This window comes from Peromyscus leucopus, chromosome 1, assembly GCF_004664715.2.
Source record: "Peromyscus leucopus breed LL Stock chromosome 1, UCI_PerLeu_2.1, whole genome shotgun sequence".
In the NCBI taxonomy this organism is placed as follows: Eukaryota; Metazoa; Chordata; class Mammalia; order Rodentia; family Cricetidae; genus Peromyscus; species Peromyscus leucopus.
The window spans coordinates 95,404,573-95,424,099 of record NC_051063.1 but is presented as its reverse complement, the minus strand read 5'-3'; the positions used below and the strand labels follow the sequence as shown (position 1 = coordinate 95,424,099).

Here is a 19,527-nt window from a genome sequence, read left to right as displayed (position 1 = left end):
TTTATTTTTGGATTTGATTTATTTATATTTATATTTATTTATTTGATCTATCTTGGGATTTTTCAATTATTTTTTATTAATTTTGTATCAGCATGTATCCAATGTATTCTAATTACTCTCTTCTGATCCATGTTTCTCTCCGTCTCACTCCTATTAATGCCCCCTCATCACTACCTGTCCCTTTTCTAGATTCATGTGTTTTGGTTTTGTTTTGTGACCCATTTCATTTAACCAGAGCCCTTTGGACCAAGAGATGGCTGAGGTCTCCAGTGTGCATGTTTACAGAGTGAAGAAAGCATGTAAGTGTAACATTTATATTGTTCTGTCAACATCATCCCCATCTTTTTGTTTTTATCTTTGAGACAGGGTCTCATGTAGCCCAGGCTGGCCTCAAGCTCACTATGTAGTCAAAGATAACCTTGAACTCCTAATCTTCCTGCCTCCACCTCCCAAGTACTAGGATTACAAATGTCCGCTGCTATGCCGGGTTAATGCAGTACTGGAGCTCCAACTCTACCAACGGAGCTGGGTCCCCATCTTCATTCATTTGCTCGTGTGGGCATCAGCCCGGTGTGTCAGGTGCCAACCCAAGCACTAGAGAACTAATAATGAACCCAACATGCTCTCTGCTTGTGGAAAGACCAAGGTCTAGTGTCCATTGTCCAGAGTCTTTGGGGGGCCACCGGCCTTAATCTGAACAATGACTCTAGGGATTGGAGGAGTAAGAAGGGACAGCAGAATCCTTACCTCCACATTCAGATGCATTCCAGGCTTCTGAGACTTTCAAGGCCCCAAGATTTTCTGGTCTTGGGCATGGCTCACAAGTGACTTGTCCTTCCTCATTTTGGAAGGTTCCATTTGGACATAAAATGCAGCGTTCCTGTGATCCATCGTAATACGTCCCAGCCCTGCAACTGACTAGCCAAAGGGGGAACAATCTGATCAGTGTGAGACAGAGGCTGAGGAAGCATGATGTGAGCGCTGGAGATGAAAGTGTCAAGATGAAGATGGACCACACTCCTCATGCAAATCCCTTAAAGATAGAGTGTGCATTGTCTCTGGAATCCCCACTCCTGACCCCTGTCTAAAGGGTCTGTATCTCCCTAGACCAGATAGCGGGACCATAGGAACCTTACTTATTTTGTAGCAGAAGCACTTAATGAGGAAATGTTGGGTTGTTTTGTTTGTTTGTTTGTTTGTTTTGCTTTGCTTTGTTGCTTGCTTGTTTGTTTAACTTCTGGGTTGTCCTAGTTTACAGGGCTATCAAAGGAGTATAAAGGTGAAAGTTTCTCATTCTGTGTGTGTGTGTGTGTGTGTGTGTGTGTGTGTGTGTGTGTGTGTGTGTTTCCCCTGAAAGAATTAGGGGCCTACAGCTTCACACATGCTAGTCAAACACTCTACCACTGAGCTCCATACAGGTCCAGTCCTGAGGAAGGTATTCTGAATGCTGCCTGGCAGGATCCTGCAAGGCTTCCTAGAGGAAGTCACATGAGTCAGGCCTTGAAGGATGAAGAGGATCTCCCAGTAGAAGTGGGCCTTCCAGGAGGTTCTTGCATGGCATATTGGAAGAAAAGGAAGGAGAGCTGGGGTTAAGTTAAAGGAGTTCCTGAATTCCAGACCTTGAGATTTTATTCTTGGGTGGGTGCGGGAGGCACTGGAAGGAGGAATCCCATCAGAAGCTGTGTTTTCTAAAGCTCCTCCTTCAGTCACTGTGTGGGTAAGATCTTGAGGGTCTCATAAAACAGCATACTTCAGATGCACAATAAAATGCATTCCAAAGCATAAACCGTTGTAAATGTTCCAGAAAGAATAAGCAATAAGAAAATTCACGACTGTGCTTCTGATTGCGAGTTAATTCGAGATTCTGATGGTGCTAGTTAAATCAGGATTTATGCCCTCTTCTACTGCATGAAAGTGAAGTAAATATACCCAATTTGGCTTCCTATTTCAACAGTTAAACATCATCCGTATAGCTCCCTAAATAGCCTTTCTATGTAGCTGACATTAAGTACCTACTGTGTACACGACACCACACCAGACACCTGTAATATGCCTAATGTATTCCTTAGCATAACCCTGGAGAGCAGATGACATCACTGGCTCAGATTAACAGAAACAGAGCCTAGGAATGACTTGGTCCAAAGTCTCACAGCTACTGTGTGGAATACATCTTTGGTAAGGTTTAGAGCCTTGGCTCTAAGAGAGGGTATTTCTCTGGTGTAATGATTAGCACCCTGAACCCTGACTTGGGAGAGGAAAAGGTTAATTCGCACAAGAGGAGACAGAAGAAGCTCAGGCTTTGTTAAGCAGCTGAAGGTCTGACTAGAACAAAAACGTTCTTTTTAAAACTTAAACTTTCCAGGAAATAGAAGGACCACAGGACAAAGTTGACCACCCCACACCTCAGCTGTCTGAGGGGATGTTATCTCCATCCTATCCTACAAGTGCAGATTGTGTGTGGAATCTTGGGGTTAAAAAAATCTATCATCAGTAATCAAAACGTTCAGTGCTCGATGTCCCAACTCTCGGGAGGCAGAGACAGACCGATCTCTGTGATTTCAAGGCCAACCTGATCTACACAGCAAGTTCAAGGCCTACGTAGTAAAACCTAGTCTCAAAAACAAACTAACAAAAAACAACAAAAATCGTTTATTTCCCACTTTTCATTATTCTCTCAAAAAATATTGTTTAAAATAAGGTTTTATTTTTATCAGAATGAGGCTATGCGATATTCCAGTTATCATTTCTACAGTACTCAACCAATAGAATCTACACTCATATTTAAATCCTAACATCTTTTGGTATTGTTTGCGTTTTTTGTCTTAAAATATTTGTGGGCTTCTATGAGTTTGTGATTTTTTTTCAAAAAGATTTATTTTTATTTTATGTATATGGATATTTTGCCTTTATGTATATTTGTGCACCATGTGTGTGCCTCATGCTTATAGAAGCCAAAAGGGGGTGTCAGGTCCCCTGAAACTGGAGTTACAAATGGTTGTTACTACCATGTGGGTGCTATGAATCAAACCCGGGTCCTCTGGAAGAGCAGCTAGTGCTCTTAACCATTGAGCTCTCTCTCCAGCCCCCAAGGAGTCTGTGATCTTGTTATAACTGAAATCTTAAATGCGATCCTCCCATGCTTCCTTGGCACTCAGCATTATAATGAACAGACAGGATGCATTTATCTGTGGCAGAGTCCCTATTTCAGACTTACCCTCTACACGCAGCCTCATTGCATGATGGTTTCTACAACCACACTGCTTCTCACCCACATTGCATGAAAAGCTAGGCTGAGTTACAGACAAGACATTCAGGTGTCATGCTGTATCTCACCTGTCCATTCCAGTGTCTATGGTGGGCCAGTAAATAAGAAAATAACTTTTTTATGGATTTCTCCAGCCAAGCTGTCATGGAGGCTAGCAGATAGCAATCAGTGCTGGCCTGACCAGAGTGCCTCTGGCCTGAGCCATTTCCACTGGAGGAAGAGCTGTTGGCAGACACCCAGGTTATAACTGTGACCCCAGCAGCACAGCCAATTCTCACATAGAGACAGATCAACATGACTGTCACCACTGGCTCCTCTGGAGGAAAACACATGCCCATGTTCAGGCCTAGACCTGTGTCTCACGGAACAGGGTACCAGGATGGACACAGGGCTGTCCACCTTGGAGCTATTTACCCAACCCCCAATTCCTGTCAAGGTTCCACTTGAAGAGGCCTCACATCATCCCATATCAGCTGAGATTTCTTAACTGATCAAAGGGTTGCCCTGTGGTCAAGAAGGTCTTGTTTTCTTTCTTTCTCCCCACAGTGAGAGGCCTGCTTCACATAAACAGCCTCATCTAGTCAGTTTCCATACAGAAAGACCTTAGGGAAAGAATTCGTGCCACATACATTTGCTTCTTCCACGGGGTAAACAGAGTGAAGCCCTGACTGTCGGGATGGCTGCCTGGGAACAGCGCTGGGCCTGCGTGCTGGATGGGACCTCAATCCCAGGTCCCGGTTGCTTCTCTTCCCCTTGAGTGGCCTGCTTGTGTTGCTGCCCTCAGACAAAGGAGGCCATTGCCCCCAGAACACTTCGCCGTCACAGTAGAGCTTTTGTGCGCTGTCAGTGACCATTAAAATCCCATTCTCAAATCCCACACAGCTGTTTCTCCTCCTCTTAAAAAAAGAAAGAAAAATACCAGAAAGCCTTTCTGATGCAAAAGGGTGGAAACCAGCAGGGCCCAGGATTAATGGTGACAAAGAGGCCTAAAGGCCTGCCCTCTTTTCAGCTCCCTGGCCTTTGAGTATTTCAGGCTATGGGCAAACACTATGGTCCCTCGGCAGCTAAGAGGGTGAACCTAATAAAAGAGGCCACTCTCCAGCATCTCACCGTTGTCTGAAGGATTGAGTCTTGACTTCTGAAGGAGAGCCACAAGCAGCCCATGCGGATTCCCAAGGTATCCTGGGGTGGCTGCTTTGTCCCAGCTCAGAGGCAAGTCCCAAGAGTCCCAAGGCAGTGCAGTGGCCTCAGGATCCTGGTTAGAGCCTCCTTTAAAAGAGTACCCCAGGATAACAGGGCACAGCAACTCCTTGGACTGAAGAATTGTTTCTTCATTGTCTTTGTAGGATTTTGAGGTACGATCAGTTGCTGCCTGAAAACATAGTCATGGGTGAGGCCTAGAAATGAGCCCAGCTGGGTGCCTTCCTTGCTGGGGACCCAAGTGTGTGTTATGTTCTCTTCATGCCTAGTTAAGTGAAGCCAAAATTTTGCTTCCTTCAAAGTGACTTTTTGGCCCTCAATCTAAATCCCCCCCCCACACACACACACACCAGAAAGCTAGGCTTGGTATACTGTCTTTGCATACTGTCACCTGTCCTTAGGGGTTCTTTCTTTCTTCTTAACTCTTTTTACATTTTACTTATTTTGTGTGTGTTTTAGGGGGCAGGGGAGCGGGGGATACACGCCAGAAGACTACAAGTGGGAATTTTTCTCACCTGTGGGTTCCAGGGAGCGAACTCTAGTCAACGGGCACCTTCACCCCCTGAGTCATCTTGCCAGCCCTGTCCCTTGGCGGTGCTCGTGAAGAATCGCTTGTGTCTTCATTTAACAAGGATACCAAACAAGAACTGTGTGTCTAGTGTTATTCTAGGAGCTGGAGATACAGCAGGGATGCTGACAGATATGGCCTTACCCTAATACAGCCCTTGTTCTCATGGAGAGTATTAACAATAGGCAGAGGAATGCACAGTAGCATGCCCGACAGTGGCGTGGTACAAAGTAAGCAGGGTGCTGGGCCCCAGTGTCTGTGTGTGTCTGTTTCAGTAAGGTGACGAGGAAAGACCGCTCTGGGAGGGAAACAGTCTTGCTATGTGACTGTCCAGTACAGAAGACTTGTGTCACAGGAATAGGAGGAAAGGGGCAAGGTGAGTGGAGGTGTGTTTTAAGAGACTGGACCAGGAGAATTTACAGGTTTGAGGCCAGCCTGTACTACACAGTGGGACCCAATCTCAAAAATAAAGAGCATACCTATAATCCTAACACTTGGGAGGCTGAGTCAGGGAGATCACTAGGAGTTCAAAGCCAGCCTGGGCTATATAGTGCAACACTGAAAAACAAACAAACAGACAGACAGACAAACAAAAACAACCAAACAATACAAAACAAGCAAGGCAGCTTGTATGGGGTCTTAAAGGCCGTGATAAGGAAAGCAGGCTGACAGTGTGTAGAGGTCCTGAACTGCCAGGCGGTGTGACAGAATTTCTGTCTCTAAGCCATCTTTTGGCTGCTGTATGAGAACAGACTGAGGGCAGGAAGGGGAGGAGAACACTCAGAGCCTGTGAGGACAGACAGGGGAAAGGAGGTGGTTTGGAAGCCAGCCAGCCGTGCCAATGGGGAGGGTCACTAACTGGTCGCAGGAGCCTGCCTGCAGGCAGGGCTGACAGGATTTACCAAGGAGGGGTGAGGGGTACAGCAGGGGAGATGCCAGGCCGACTCCAGCTTTGGGGTTGAGCCACTGTGTAAAGAGAAGGGCCATTTCCTGAGGGGAGGAAAGGCAGGTCTGTTTGGGAAGGAGGAGGAAACAGTAAGTGTTGATCCTCAGGGGTACTAGCTAAGCTCTCTGTGTTCTCTGAGGCACATACTGCACTTTGAGGGCTTTCTGGATGACTCAGAGGGGTAAGGAAAACATTCTCAGATCTCTATATACTCATCTCTCCCTATTAAATAAGAAACAAGCCTCCACCAGTTAGGTATATAGTATAAGACTGGTCCCTCAGTCAATCCACCTGTCCAAAAGCCTTGAGACAGACAGTTGTGGGGTTGATCTTCCATGTCTCTAAGAAAAGAGAATTGTGGGCATTCCACAACCCTGGGTATGTAGAGGGACTGATAGACTCACTTTTTGCTATACATTTTGAGGAATTATGGCTTAACTGTGCCTAGTTAAATAGACGTAATTGATTATAATATGTAGTTTCAAACAGAGTGATTGGCCACCATAAAGTCACAGAAAGCAGCCATGGATGACTCCTTCGAGGCCATCCGCACTGAAGATTTACAAATGGCACTCCGACAAGACAGGAACATGCGGGGTAGACACATCTTCTACCAATATCACTAGCTCTTGATCGAGCCATATCACAAGACAAAGAGTCATGAATCAATCAGATCTGACAAGTGTTCGCACAAAGCATTAACAACAAATGAAAAGTCTGCTTTAGAAGTGGATTCACACCAGTACAATCAACAGTGAACCTTGCCAAGTTGGAAAGAGTATACCTGAAGAGAAAAGCCAGCTAAAATTTTGTTTATTTAATCTTTGCCTTATTCTGTCTTTTATCATTTATTGTTTATATTAGCTAGTAGCTAGTATACCAGAAAACAGTCATAAATTCAAATATATATTAAAGAGACAGAGAAAGATACACACTTAAACCACAGAAAGAGAGGAAGGGGGAGTATGAGAGCGAAAAAGACAGAAAGATAGACAGACCTATAGCTGGATAGGGCAGTTAGGGCGTTGCCACTATATAGTGGTTTTTTTTTCTTTTTTTTTTCTTTTTTCTTTTTTGGTTTTTCGAGGCAGGGTTTCTCTGTGTAGCTTTGCGCCTTTCCTGGAACTCACTTGGTAGCCCAGGCTGGCCTCAAACTCACAGAGATCCACCTGCCTCTGCCTCCCGAGTGCTGGGATTAAAGGCATGCACCACCACTGCTCGGCATATAGTGGTATTTATTTATCTATCTATTTATTTATTGAGAGCATTATTGCACATTCATGTATGTGTACACACACATCTGTGCCCATACATGTGGAGGTCCGAGATGGACATCAGGTGTCTTCCTCTGGCATTCTCACCCTGTGTTTTGAGGCAGGGTCTCTCACTGAACCTGAAGCTCACTGCTTTGGCCACCCTGGCTGTCCAGTGAGCTCCTGCGCTCTGCATGGCTCTGCTTTCCAACACTAGGGCTACGTCATATGTAGCCATGCCCAGCTCCTACGTGGGTGCTAGGGATTTGAACTCAAGTCCTCTTGCTTTCAAAGCAAATGCTCTTACCCATTGAGCCATCTGCCCAGTCTCTACAGTGGTATTTAAAGCAGAGGTCAGCTAAGAAAGCTTGACAGAATTTGGAATCACCTAGAGACAGACACACCTTTGAATATGTCATTGAGATTGTTTCCTGAGATGTTAAACCAAGAGGGAAGGCCCATCTTAGCTGTGGGTGGCACCATCCTCTGCACTGGGGTCCCAGAATAAGTAGAAGAAAGTGAGCTGAGTATCAGTGTTGATCCCTTTCTGCTCCCAACTGTAGACACGATACAACAGCTGCCTTACGTCCCTGCCACCATGATGGACTGCGTCCTCAGACTGAGCCAAAAGCAACTCTTCCTTTTGACAATTGTTTTCTGTCAAGTATTTTGTCACAACAGCAAGAAGAATTTTAATAATACAATACCTCTGCCTGGAAATTACACTGGTCCACGGGGCACGGGCTTTCTCTCTGAGGCCTCTGGCTTTACTCTTTCAATAAGTGGCCTCTCGTCTCCCTGCTGTTAATACTGTAAACCACAGCTGTCCCTCACTCTACTGTCCACTCCACCACTCAGCAAGCCTTCTACTCATCTCTAAAAGGACAGAATATGGACTTGTAGGGATTGTAGGCAAAGCACTTAGCATAATACTGAACACATTGTAAGTAATTGATAAATGCCAATAATTTACTAAATTCTGTTCTTGCTATTGTTGAGACAAAGTCTCTCTATATAGATCTAGCTGGCCTCAAACTTCTTAATCTTCCTGCCTCAGCCTCCTGAATTCTGGGGTTACAAGCATGTACCGCCATGCCTGTTTTATCAAACACATTTCTTTTTTAAATATTACTTATTTATTTAATGTGTATGGGTATTTTGACTGCATGCATGTCTGTGAACCATGTGCCCACCCTGGGACTGGAGTTGCAGACAGTCATGAGCCACTATGTGGTGCTGGAATCAAATCCAGGTCCTCTGATAGATCAGGCAGTGCTCTTAACTGCTGAGCTACCTCTCCAGCTTCCCCCCCACCCCCCACCCCGATCCACCCCAGGGCCTCACACATGCTCAGCAAAAGACTCCGCCATGAGCTATAGCCTCCACCCAGGAATCTGTAGTTTGTAAAATAGAACTGCTTTCCTACTTATTTGTACTTATTTCTGTATGCTCGTCTGTGCACATGTTCATTGTGTACATGTATGTTGGGTGTATGTGTGTATCTTTGTCGATTGCGCTACACCTTAGTTTTTGGGAAGGGATTTCCCACTGAGATCTGGAGCTCACTCATTAAGCTAGACTGGCAGGCCAGTGTACTCCAGTGACTCTCCTGATTCTGCTTTCCCAGCACAGGGATTACGGGCACAGACCACGCTTTCCACATGGGTGCAGGGGATACAAACACATGTTCTCATTGTTGCACAGCACGCACTTCACTGACTCAGTCATGTCTCCAGCCCCAGAACTGCTTTTCTTTTCTGACATCTTGCTAAAATTGATCACAGATGGTAGAAAGGTTACTTAAAGAACAGGCTGTCCCCAAATGCCAAATTCACAAATTCATCACTATGTACAAATGACAATAAAAAAAGTTTTCCTATTTGATCAGAAGTGAATCTTTTCTTTGGTGTAACTTGTGACTTTAAATTTTATTTTTACAAAAGTTTAAATTATTTTGTGTAAGTGTGTGCGCATGCACGAGCCACAGCCTGTGTGGAAGACAGAGGACAACTTGTGGGAGCTGGTTCTATCCTTCCACCACGTGGAACTTGGGGATTGAACTTACCCATTATGGTGGGGTGAACAGGAATGGCCCCCATAGACTCATGTGTGTTTGAATGCTTGGCCATAAGAAGTGGCACTATTAGAAGATGTGGGCTTTGTTGGAGTAGGTGTGGCCTTGTTGGAGGAAGTGTGTCACTGGGGAGGCAGGATTTGAGGTCTCATGTATGCTCAAGCTACACCCAGGGTAAGACCTACTTCATTTTCTGTTGCCTGCAGATCAAGATGTAGAACTCTCAGCTCCCTCTCCAACGCCATGTCTGCCTGCATGCTGCCATGAAAATAATGGACTAAACCTCTGAAACTGTAAGCCAGCCCCAATTAAATGTTTTTCTTTATAAGAGTTGTCATGGTCATGGTGTCTCTTCACAGTAATAGAAACCTAACTAAGATACCCATGGAACCATATTGTCAGCCCTAAGTTTTATTTTGATTTTTTTATTTATTGTTTTGCTTCAAGATATGGTCTCACTATGTACCCCTGGCTATTCTGGAACTAGCTATGTAGACCAGGCTGGCCTCAACTCAACAGAGAACAGCTTGTCTCTGCCTCCTGAGTACTGAGATTAAAGCTGTGCACCACCATGCCTGACTAATTTTTTTAATGATATTGGGAAGACAATTTAATGTAACTAGACAAAACCTATAAAGTTCTTAGTAGAAGAAATACAATTAACTTAAGACTGTGTATTTGTGTGTTCTTACTGATCAAAACAGTTATTGATTTTATTACTATTTTCACTTATTGGGTTTGCAAAGATTAAAAGGACCAATGGTAAATAGTTCCTGCAAGTGAAGATGTGGGCACTAAACACTCTGATGCAGTTCTGGAGGCAGTGCGTGTTGTGGGGGATTTGGGAGGATGAGTTGGCAGTATCTACCATTGTTTACAAATGCATGTCCTTGATTTTGCAGTTACACTTCCAGAAATCTAGCTTTCGAGAATATTGGTGTTTACACAAAGAAGACATCCACAGTAGCTCTGTTTGTAAAAGGAAAATTAGGAATCACGCCAACATCTACTCATGGACCAGGGCTGACAGATACTGCTATCTTAGATACAGGCTGGAAGTGGAGAGTGTGTAAGGCCCTGGGTTGAGCCCTAGAACAATGGGTAGGAAAGCCTGCTGACTTCTGTCCTGGAGTGAACTGGGCCTCCGCTACTGCCCTGAGGTCATTCCCCCAGCCCTCCAGCCCCCCAGCCCTCACCATCCTGTGCTTCTTTCTGATACTCATAGGGGTTTTTGTTTTACTTCTTATTCTTTTGCCTGAAAGGCTTTTCTTCCAAGCATCCCCAAGTTTTCTTTCTCTTCCTTTTGTGTGTCTGCACCATCAGGCTTTGCAATGGGGCCTTCCCTGACCTTTTACATCAGATATGCAGAATCATAAGCCAAAATAAACCCTTTTCTTTGGAAAGATACCCGATCTCTAGTGTTTCATTACAGTAACAGGAACAACAATAAACAGAAGCTGAAAATATTTTCTAAAAAGAACCAGGGACATTCCTAGGCTTGTCTCCATTATATGTGCCAACTAGAGTTCAAACATATCAATAAGCCTGGGTAACTTTTAGGCGTTCTCTCCTTCCGCCAAGTAGATCCCTGATCAAAGTCAGGTCATTGGTCTTGGCTGCAAGTGCCTTTACTTGCTGAGCCTCCCAAGTCCTTTCTAGTTAGTATGCCTGACCCTTCTTTGTACCTATATCTTCCCTCCCTGACCATGCCTGTGCTGTGTTCTTCCCACAGGACAGTCTTCAACACTGTTCCTGACTTGGTCCCATGTTGAGTACAGGATTCATTTTTAGTGTTAGAGAAAGCTTTTGGGAAAACACACTGCCTCTTTAAGAAACAAACCCATGTTGGGCAATGGTGGTGCACACCTTTGATCCCAGCACTCAGGAGCAGAGGCAGGTGGATCTCTGTGAGTTCAAGGCCAGCCTGGTCTACAGAGACAGCCAGGAAAACAAACAAAAAAACCCAACCAAATTTAGCTCATAGACATGTCAGGGGCACATTGCATACCATAACAATTTAACTCTATCGGTGTCCACCCTAGGCCTGTGTTAGGAAAGCTGTTCCTCTTCTCGGGCTTTGCACAGCCAGCACTGCTCACATGATCCCTGAGAGTCTGCAGGCCTTGACACTAGTGTTTCTGAGACTCTTCACAAAGTCTCCTTGATGAACCCACAGTCCTTACCTCAACAGGCCTGGGAAGGGAGGGCTGCAGTTCAGCTCCAAGAGACCAGAAAGAGGACCTGCCTGGCTGCTTGCCTGAGAGCTCATTCCACTCACCCTGGAAAGCAGGGCCACCACAGCCAGCTCTTGTCACTAATTTGGTATGGAAACTGGAACTCTGAGGAGTCCAAGTGAGAAGCCAGCCAGCTGGGTTTATTGCCCTCTTTTCTTTTTAAGAAAATCAGCTGGAGTAAGAGTCAAGACCATCTGGGAACTGGCCCCTTGTGAGCAATCACATTCAGTGTTCTCTAAGCTTTGGCAAAGCAGCAGTTTGGAGCTGTGATTCTCGGTGAAAGTTCTCCAGAACGCAGCTAGCTTCAGCCATGCCCATACAGAAACACCAACATCCTACCCCTATACCTAAGCTCCATTGCTTGGGCCTAAGAGTCTCCTGACCCTTTAGAATAGACACCTGCTTCTTCTTCTTGGGGGAATCTAGTCACTGAACTTCACCATACACAAGAGTGAAAACAAGCTTTGCAATTAGACTGAAAATTCAATCTTTAGGAAAAAACTATTATCATCATTATTTGGGGCATGCACAGGGTATATGTGGGGTGTATATGTGCATGTGTGCTTGTACATGCATGTGCATACATGTGGAGGTCAGAAGACAACCTAGAGCTTTCCAATTAGGCAAGGCTGGCTGGCCAGCAAGCTCCAGTGATTTCTGTCTCTGCCTCTCCGGCACTGGGATTACAAATATGCACCACCAAGCCTGGCTTTTAACATGAGTGCCAGGGATCAAATTCCGGTCCTTGTGTTCACATGGTAAGTGCTTTATTGGCCCAAGGTATCTCCCACCAATGAGGTTTCCAGCAAGAGAACATAGACCTCAGCATTCATTTTATGACCTGTAGGAGATGCTGGTCCCTGCCCGGTAAGATTATCGATAGATCAAGGAAGCTGGGGCAAGGTTTCGTTCCTAGCAGATAAGAACCAAATCAATTACACTTATCACTATAAAGGGAGACCCCAACTTCCTTCTGTGAGGCTCCTCAGACAGTCTCTCTTGTAACTGCACAGAACAGATCTCACATCTGACCACCCTGGAGTCTCTTGCTGGATTTAGAACTGCTATTTGCTCTGAAACACACACACACACACACACACACACACACACACACACACACACACACGAGACTTAAACCAACAACATGTCATGGACCTGACACTGCTTGAAGCCCCAGCCCGAAGCCCAGGTGTCTCCAAGGCACCTACATGGCCTCTACTTTGTCTTCGCACAAAACCATGGACAGAAATGAGTTCATTCATTACCACCAGGGGCCAAGCCAAAGAGTAGTAACTACAGAGACTGTGACAACAGAGTTTGTGGAGGCTCACACTAGCCAGGCAGCATGGCCAAACCTACATTTGCTTTTCTCTCCTTGAGTTCCACAAACACCGCCAGATATGAGGAAAAGACAGGTAAGTTACACCTCAGCTCCTGGGGAGCTCCAGGGCTGGTAAATACACAGCAGCTAACAGATGAGGAAAAAAACCTCCCTGGTGTTCTCTGGAGTGAGCCCAGAGAAGGAAGGATGGCCCAGGTCTCACTGGCTCCCTTGTTCACATGTCTAACCCTCCGGGCAGATCTGTCAGTCATCACACCTTGGGCTACTCACCACACTGGTTTTCTTCCTGGCCCTGACCCACTCCACAGGTCTCCTCCTGCTGTTCGGATGCTCGGAGGGGCTTTTTAGCTATCTTGAGGTCCATGCCCGAGAGCTGCAAGTGAAAGCGTTCCCTGTGGGCAGCCTTCTTGAGCGTGCGGATGGCTTTCCGGAGCCGCTTCTCCGTCCGCTTTGCTATGCAGCTCAGATTGCAGGAAGCTGTGGGAACAGGGGTGACAGCTGCATGGGGACAGGTCCTCTCAGGCTGCAGGAAGGATGTCCAGGCTAGACCCACCAACACCCCAAGTCCCCTGGAGCTGGGAACCCAGCAGGCTGGGCAGCATTTAATTCAAACACAAATTTGGGGGACCCAAATGGTAGCTTTGGGTTTTATGAAGTGGAGGGGAAAAAAGACTCTCCATCGGGTTCTAAACCAATTTAGTGTAATTTGTGAGGGTGACATCAAACAGGAGATACTTGAGGGCTTACACTAGTTTCTGCCCCCCAAGAATGATGGGAAATGACAGGCAAAGAGAGAAGGAATGGGTCCTGAGAAGTCCGGCGCTGCGGCTAACTTTCAGACCAACCTGTCACCTCCTTTTTGTAAGTTTCCAGTCCAAACTCAACCGTGATAAATACTTCCTTAGGGGCGTTCAGTCGGCCAGGGGCTCCCAGGATTTGCTTGCCAGAGCTGCATGTAAGGTTTGCGTACTGGAAGCTCTCTTTTACTGAGCTGTGCCTCTCTGTATGAAGAAACAAAACGATCGGAAGCCAAGTCCTGGCAGAGCACTGAGCTGAGCATTCGCTAGGGCTCAGTAAACATTTCATTACAACCCTCTAGGGACCGTGTGATTCACTCCACATGCAGAGCCATTGCCAGCCCCTAGCCTGGAGCCCCGGGACATTTTCATTACTATGTAACTTTACAGTCTAATTCTTGAACATTCTTTTCACGGGTACAGGCTGGGTGTCTCCCACTGGCCAGCCACATAAATGCAGAGAACAAGAACCAGGGGCCTCGGGGGGTGTTTTGTATTTTTGATGATGGTTAGCTAAGGTGGTGGGCATTCTCAAAGCTAGACTGGGATGGCCTGATGCTGAAGCTTCAAACAGGGAACGAAAGGAAACCAACCCCTGCTTCCTGTCCATCTGACCTTCGTGCAGCTCCATCCCAGAACGGACATCAACAACGATGTCTCGTTTTAAACGACCGCAAACAGTAAACGGCACAAAGACTCAACAGAACCAAACAGTGCCGTGAAACCACGTGGGGTGGCAGTGGAAATGCTTGCCCTAGGACAGGCTTTGCAGCCAGGCAGTGCTGGCCCATGCCAGCAATCCCAGCCCTCGGGAGGCAGAGGCAGGTGCATCTCTAGAGTTAGAGGCCAGCCTGGTCTACTGAGTGAGTTCTAGGACAGCCAGGGCTACCCAGAGAAACCCTGCCTTAAAAAACAAAACAAAAACAAACAAACAAACAAACAAAAAGAAGATAGGCTTTGTATATCCCTATTCTTGATTTTCGTGGTGTCCCCTCTGCCCAGAGCTTCTGATGAATCTGTTGACTCAATAGACAAAACTAAACCAAATCAAACTACAGAGCAGAACAACAAAATCTATTTGCATCTCTTTTAAAACTGACTGTATTGAACTAAAGGTTATCTGTGCTATATATAGTCTTTAATTACAAAGCAATAGAGACCATCAGGGCCAAAGGAAGAGACAAATTCATTTTCTACCTATATTTTCCCCCAAACATATTTTTTATAGTTTTAAAAAGTGTTTTTATTTTTATTTATGTGTGTCTATATGCCACATATGTGCAGGTGCCTAAGAAGAGGGCATCAGATGCCTTGGAGCTCAAGTTACAGGCAGTTGTGAGTTGCCCATCATGGGTGCTGGGAACTGAACCTGGGTCCTCTAGAAGAGTTGCCAGTGAGCATTCTGAATCTGAGCCATCTCTTCAGTCCTGTTCTACATTTTTAAAGAGCTAACCTCCAAGCTTAAATAGATGTTTAATTTGAACTTGTTTTCCTTTCAATGTGTGTGTGTGTGTGTGTGTGTGTGTGTGTGTTTTCATGACAGAGTTTCTCTGTGTAGCCCTCGCTGTCCTGGAACTTGCTTTGTAGACCAGGCTGGCATCCAACTCAGAGATTTGCCTGCCTCTGTCTCCTGAGTGCTGGGATTAAAGGTGTACAACACCACTGCCCGGCTTCCCATATCTATATTAAAACTACTTTTACATTATTTATTTATGTTGTGGTTACATGTATGTGTAGTTGCACACGTCACAGCTCACATGTGCCATGGGGGAGGGGTGCGTGTGGAATTCAGAGGACAACTTGCAGGAGTCAGTTCTCTCCTTTTACTGTGTGTGTGGGTCCTGGGGATCGAACTCAGGCTGTGAGGCCTGGCAGCAGGCTCCCTCACTGCTGAGCCATCTTACTGGCCCTAACACTATTTTTATCTATTTATTTTGTTTTTATACAAATTTTCCTCTGTGTTTCAGGCTGACCTAGAATTCACTATGTACTGAGAGCTAACTTTGAACTCACAACAGTCTCCTGCCCCAGCCTCCCAAGTGCTGGGATTACAGGTGTGAGTCACCATGTTTAGCTTAACACTTTGTATTTTGAAGTAAGTTTAGATTTACAGAAAAATTGATGAAAAGTAGACTTCTTGCACACCCTCCTCTCGGTTCCTCCCAGTAACATCTTACTTCATACTGGTCCAATCTATTAAGTAAACTCCAGACCAAATCTAGTTTTTTAACTAATACTTTCCTGGGCTGGAAAATTGGCTCCTACCACAGTATGGTTAAGAGCTCATGCTGTCCCTGCAGAGGCCCAGAGTTTGATTCTCAGCACCCACATTGGGTGGCTTTACAACGTCTACAACTCCAGCTCCAGAGAGAGCTGGCCCGTCTGGGCTTGGCAGGCACCATACTCACACACATGGACACATAATTAAAAATTAAAATAAATCTTTAAAAACAAGTAATACCACACTCCCTGGGTGGTGATGGCGCATGCCTTTTAATCCCAGCACTCGGGAGGCAGAGCAGGCGAATCTCTGTGAGTTTGAGGCCAGCCTGGGCTACAAAGTGAGTTCTAGGAAAGGCACAAAGCTACACAGAGAAACCCTGTCTCAAAAAACCAAATAATAATAATAATAATAATAATAATAATAATAATAATAAAAAAAACAAGTAATACCGGGGTTGGAGAGATGGCTTAGTGACTAAGAGCACTGGCTATTCTTTTAGAAGACCCGGGTTTGATTCCCAACACCCACAGGGTGGCTCAGAACTGCTTGTAATTCCAGTTCCAAGAGATCAGACACCCTCTTCTGGCCTCCTTGAGCACCAGGCACACATGGGGCACAAAGATACACATGAAGCCAAAACACCTATACACATAAAATAAAATTTTAAAAAAATAAAAAATAAATACTTTAAAAGTACAAAAAAATTGACTCAGCCCTAAATAGAACCACCCTTGTTAAGGCCCAAGGAACAGCTCAGAAAAGGGATAGCGTGAATGTAAGAACCGGAAGGCAGGGAGAAGGGCTGTGGAGGACTGTCTTCCGGCCAGGACACAGCCATCAGGATCTCACAGCAGCTGCAGCTACTCACAGTGAGCCCGCCAACAGCCAATCACGGATCTCAAAGGGACTCATGGGGCCCTACCCCTCCCTCCCGAACTGTGTCCTGACAGATCCCGAGAGAGCAACAGCCATTCTCTGTGTGCCTACTGATGGGTCCAACAGCTTCCAATGGTTAGCTCCAAACCCACGGGCATACAAATGGCCCTGGTTAGACTCAGTTGGTCACAAAGCCAAACAAAAAGGCATGGATGTGGGAAATCGACTCACAGGGAAGGGGAATAAGGATAGGGTGGGAGGGAGGTGAAGGATGGCGGAGGGGTATCAGTCATCAGGACGCACTATGTACATGTATGAGATTTTACAAGAACAAATTTAATAAAAGTTAGAAAAGTGTAACTATGAAAGGAGAATATGAAAAATACAGAAGAAAAAAAATCAAAATCACCATTCTCCTACTCAGACATAATGACTAATGATATAGTCAACTTTCTAGAGCTTTTTTTCTTCAACTTTATTTATATACAATTTCAATTAGTTAGACATATCGAATTCTACTGTCCACCTTTCCATCTCTTTTTTTTGTTTGTTTTCATTTTGGGAGACAGGATCTCTCTGTGTAGCCTTGGCTGTTCTGAAACTTGCTCTGTAGACCAGGCTAGCCTCAAACTCAGCGATCTGCCTGCCTCTGCCTCCTAACCCTGAGTGCTGGGGCTAAAGGTGTGCGCCACCACCCCTGACTATGATCTCAGCCACATAACAAGACACCTTCCTATGTCATTAACATTCTTTGAATACACATAGTTAATAGGTGTACACGTTCCGTCAATGGAGGCACCAAAATGCATCTCGACTGTTCACCGTAGGCAGTCAGAATAGCCAGCATGAGCTTTAGGTTTATCTGTTTCAGGGTAGATGGGGGAGAGAAAAACCTTCCTAATCTGTCCTGATTTATCTTAAACTCCAGAGGCATTCTCTGAGGTTCTGATGGAAAGGAACGCTAGGGAAGAAATCAGCACAGTCAGTTTGCTTGTTTGAATAAACCCGGCCCTCCCCGGAAGGCACGTGCTCTACTACCGCCCTGGGGGGGCCACAGTTTTCAAACACCAGAGCAGCAAGCACTCTGGATAGTCTCTCTTTGTTCACCAGTGTTATCATTTCCAAATCAGCCCCCTTTTTTCAGAACTCATGCTGCAACCAAACTCTAAGATTAGAAACTTAAACCCAGTGCAGGCACAAGTGGCTGATTCATCTCAAGCCCACGACTCTAGGAACTCCAGGTTTCCCTAGAGCATCAACGGTGACCTCCTGAGGCATAACCCCAGAACTGCACAGGTGGGGGTCACGGCAGGCTCTCCTCCTCCTGGAGAAGCAAGTCCCCGCAGATTCTGAATGGCTCAGTGCCGTCTGCCATGTGCTTGCATCATCAGGACGGCCATTTCCAGCTCAGCTGGTCCCTTACCCAACATGCAGGCAAGCTCCCTGCACCAGCCATCTGATTCCATACCTGGTAGTGCTGCTCGCAGGCCCTCAGGAGACAGCTTGACCTTTTGCAAACTACACTTGCTTTCATTTAGCTTAAAGGTTACACTTGTCCTGACGGTGACGACATCTTCAGAAAGAAATAAGTAAAAGAAATTACCTTCATAGGCAAAGGAAGAGAACACCCAGCGGGCGGTGGCAAGCTCCTGCTGGCCGGGTCTCGCCACATGCTATAGTCGATGAACCCCTCTAACCCTTAAGATGAACCAATAAAGGTTTGGATCACGAAGTGTCCGTTAGCATGCATGGGTTCTCCTGAAGCCTCCTCAGAGTTAAACTTATCTCAAGGGAAAGATGGATCCAATGTTCAAATGTAACAGAGGAAGGGCCCCCAACAGTCTCCACAGTCAGATGAAAGATGAGGTCATTTTTGTGTCTTCCTGAGAAAGAGGACAAGTATCCTCCCACTCAAATCTGGATAAGATTGTTGAGGGGAGTCTCTTGTATGTGTGGCTTCCTGGAGAGGACAGGGCTGAGGAGGCTGCCATTAGATGTGGCTACCACTTCTGGAGTCTGGGATGGAGTGAGTGCAGATTTCTGTTCTCCCAAAACTGATCTTAACTATATGTTGGGCCCATGCCTCTAACCGAAAGCCCTCTGATCTGTAAAAACTTCATCATGATCCTTAATCTCCCCCGTCTCAGATTCCTCAGGTGTTAAATGCACACAGTTAAGCACCCATTTTACCAGGATATTGCTAAGGATTAAATGAGATAATGGCAAAAATAAATGTTTAGCTGGTTGCCTGGTAAGGATGGTTAGCTATTTGCTTGCCAATGCTTAGAGCATCCCAGATGACCAAGGAATTACCACTGAGGGATTTGGTGAACAAGACCATGTTGTCTCCTCTGGCTTGGTCCTAACATCCATCAGAACGGGCAGCAAAGAGCAGCACTTAAGACTCCAAACTCAAACTGCTTGAGTTCAAATCCCGGCTCCGCTAGTTATCTGAGTCACTTTAAGTTCTTCCACCCCTCTGTGCCTTGGTTTCTTTGGTTAATAAGGATAATATAAAATCGATGCAGCCAAGTGTGGTAAACTCACTCCTATAATCCCAACACTTGGGCAGCTGAGGCAGGACTGTCATGAATTCAAGGTCATCCTGAACTACGTAATATGTTCCAGGGTAGCCTGGGTTACAAAGTGAGACCTGCCTCCAATATTTAATGCAGAGAGTTTCGAGTGGATTAAATAGCCTAGTCTATGAACTATAGCATATAGTAGCTGGAGTATTTTAACTTCTAA

General features: G+C 45.6%; 1 protein-coding gene across 2 annotated transcripts in view; it reads right to left on the bottom strand.

Annotated features, from left to right (window-relative positions):
- The window catches only part of Scube2 (signal peptide, CUB domain and EGF like domain containing 2), a 66,148-nt gene that overhangs the window by 12,972 nt on the left and 33,649 nt on the right, over positions 1 to 19,527 (bottom strand). The window contains exons 14-17 of one of the 2 annotated variants that reach the window (XM_028894626.2): positions 18,248 to 18,352; positions 13,728 to 13,883; positions 13,153 to 13,359; positions 748 to 918 (exon numbers count right to left, since the gene is read on the bottom strand). In XM_028894626.2, the coding sequence (XP_028750459.1) occupies positions 748 to 918; positions 13,153 to 13,359; positions 13,728 to 13,883; positions 18,248 to 18,352 (639 nt within the window). The remainder of the gene's footprint in view (positions 1 to 747; positions 919 to 13,152; positions 13,360 to 13,727; positions 13,884 to 18,247; positions 18,353 to 19,527) is intronic. The other variant, XM_037211574.1, reaches the window with a different exon arrangement.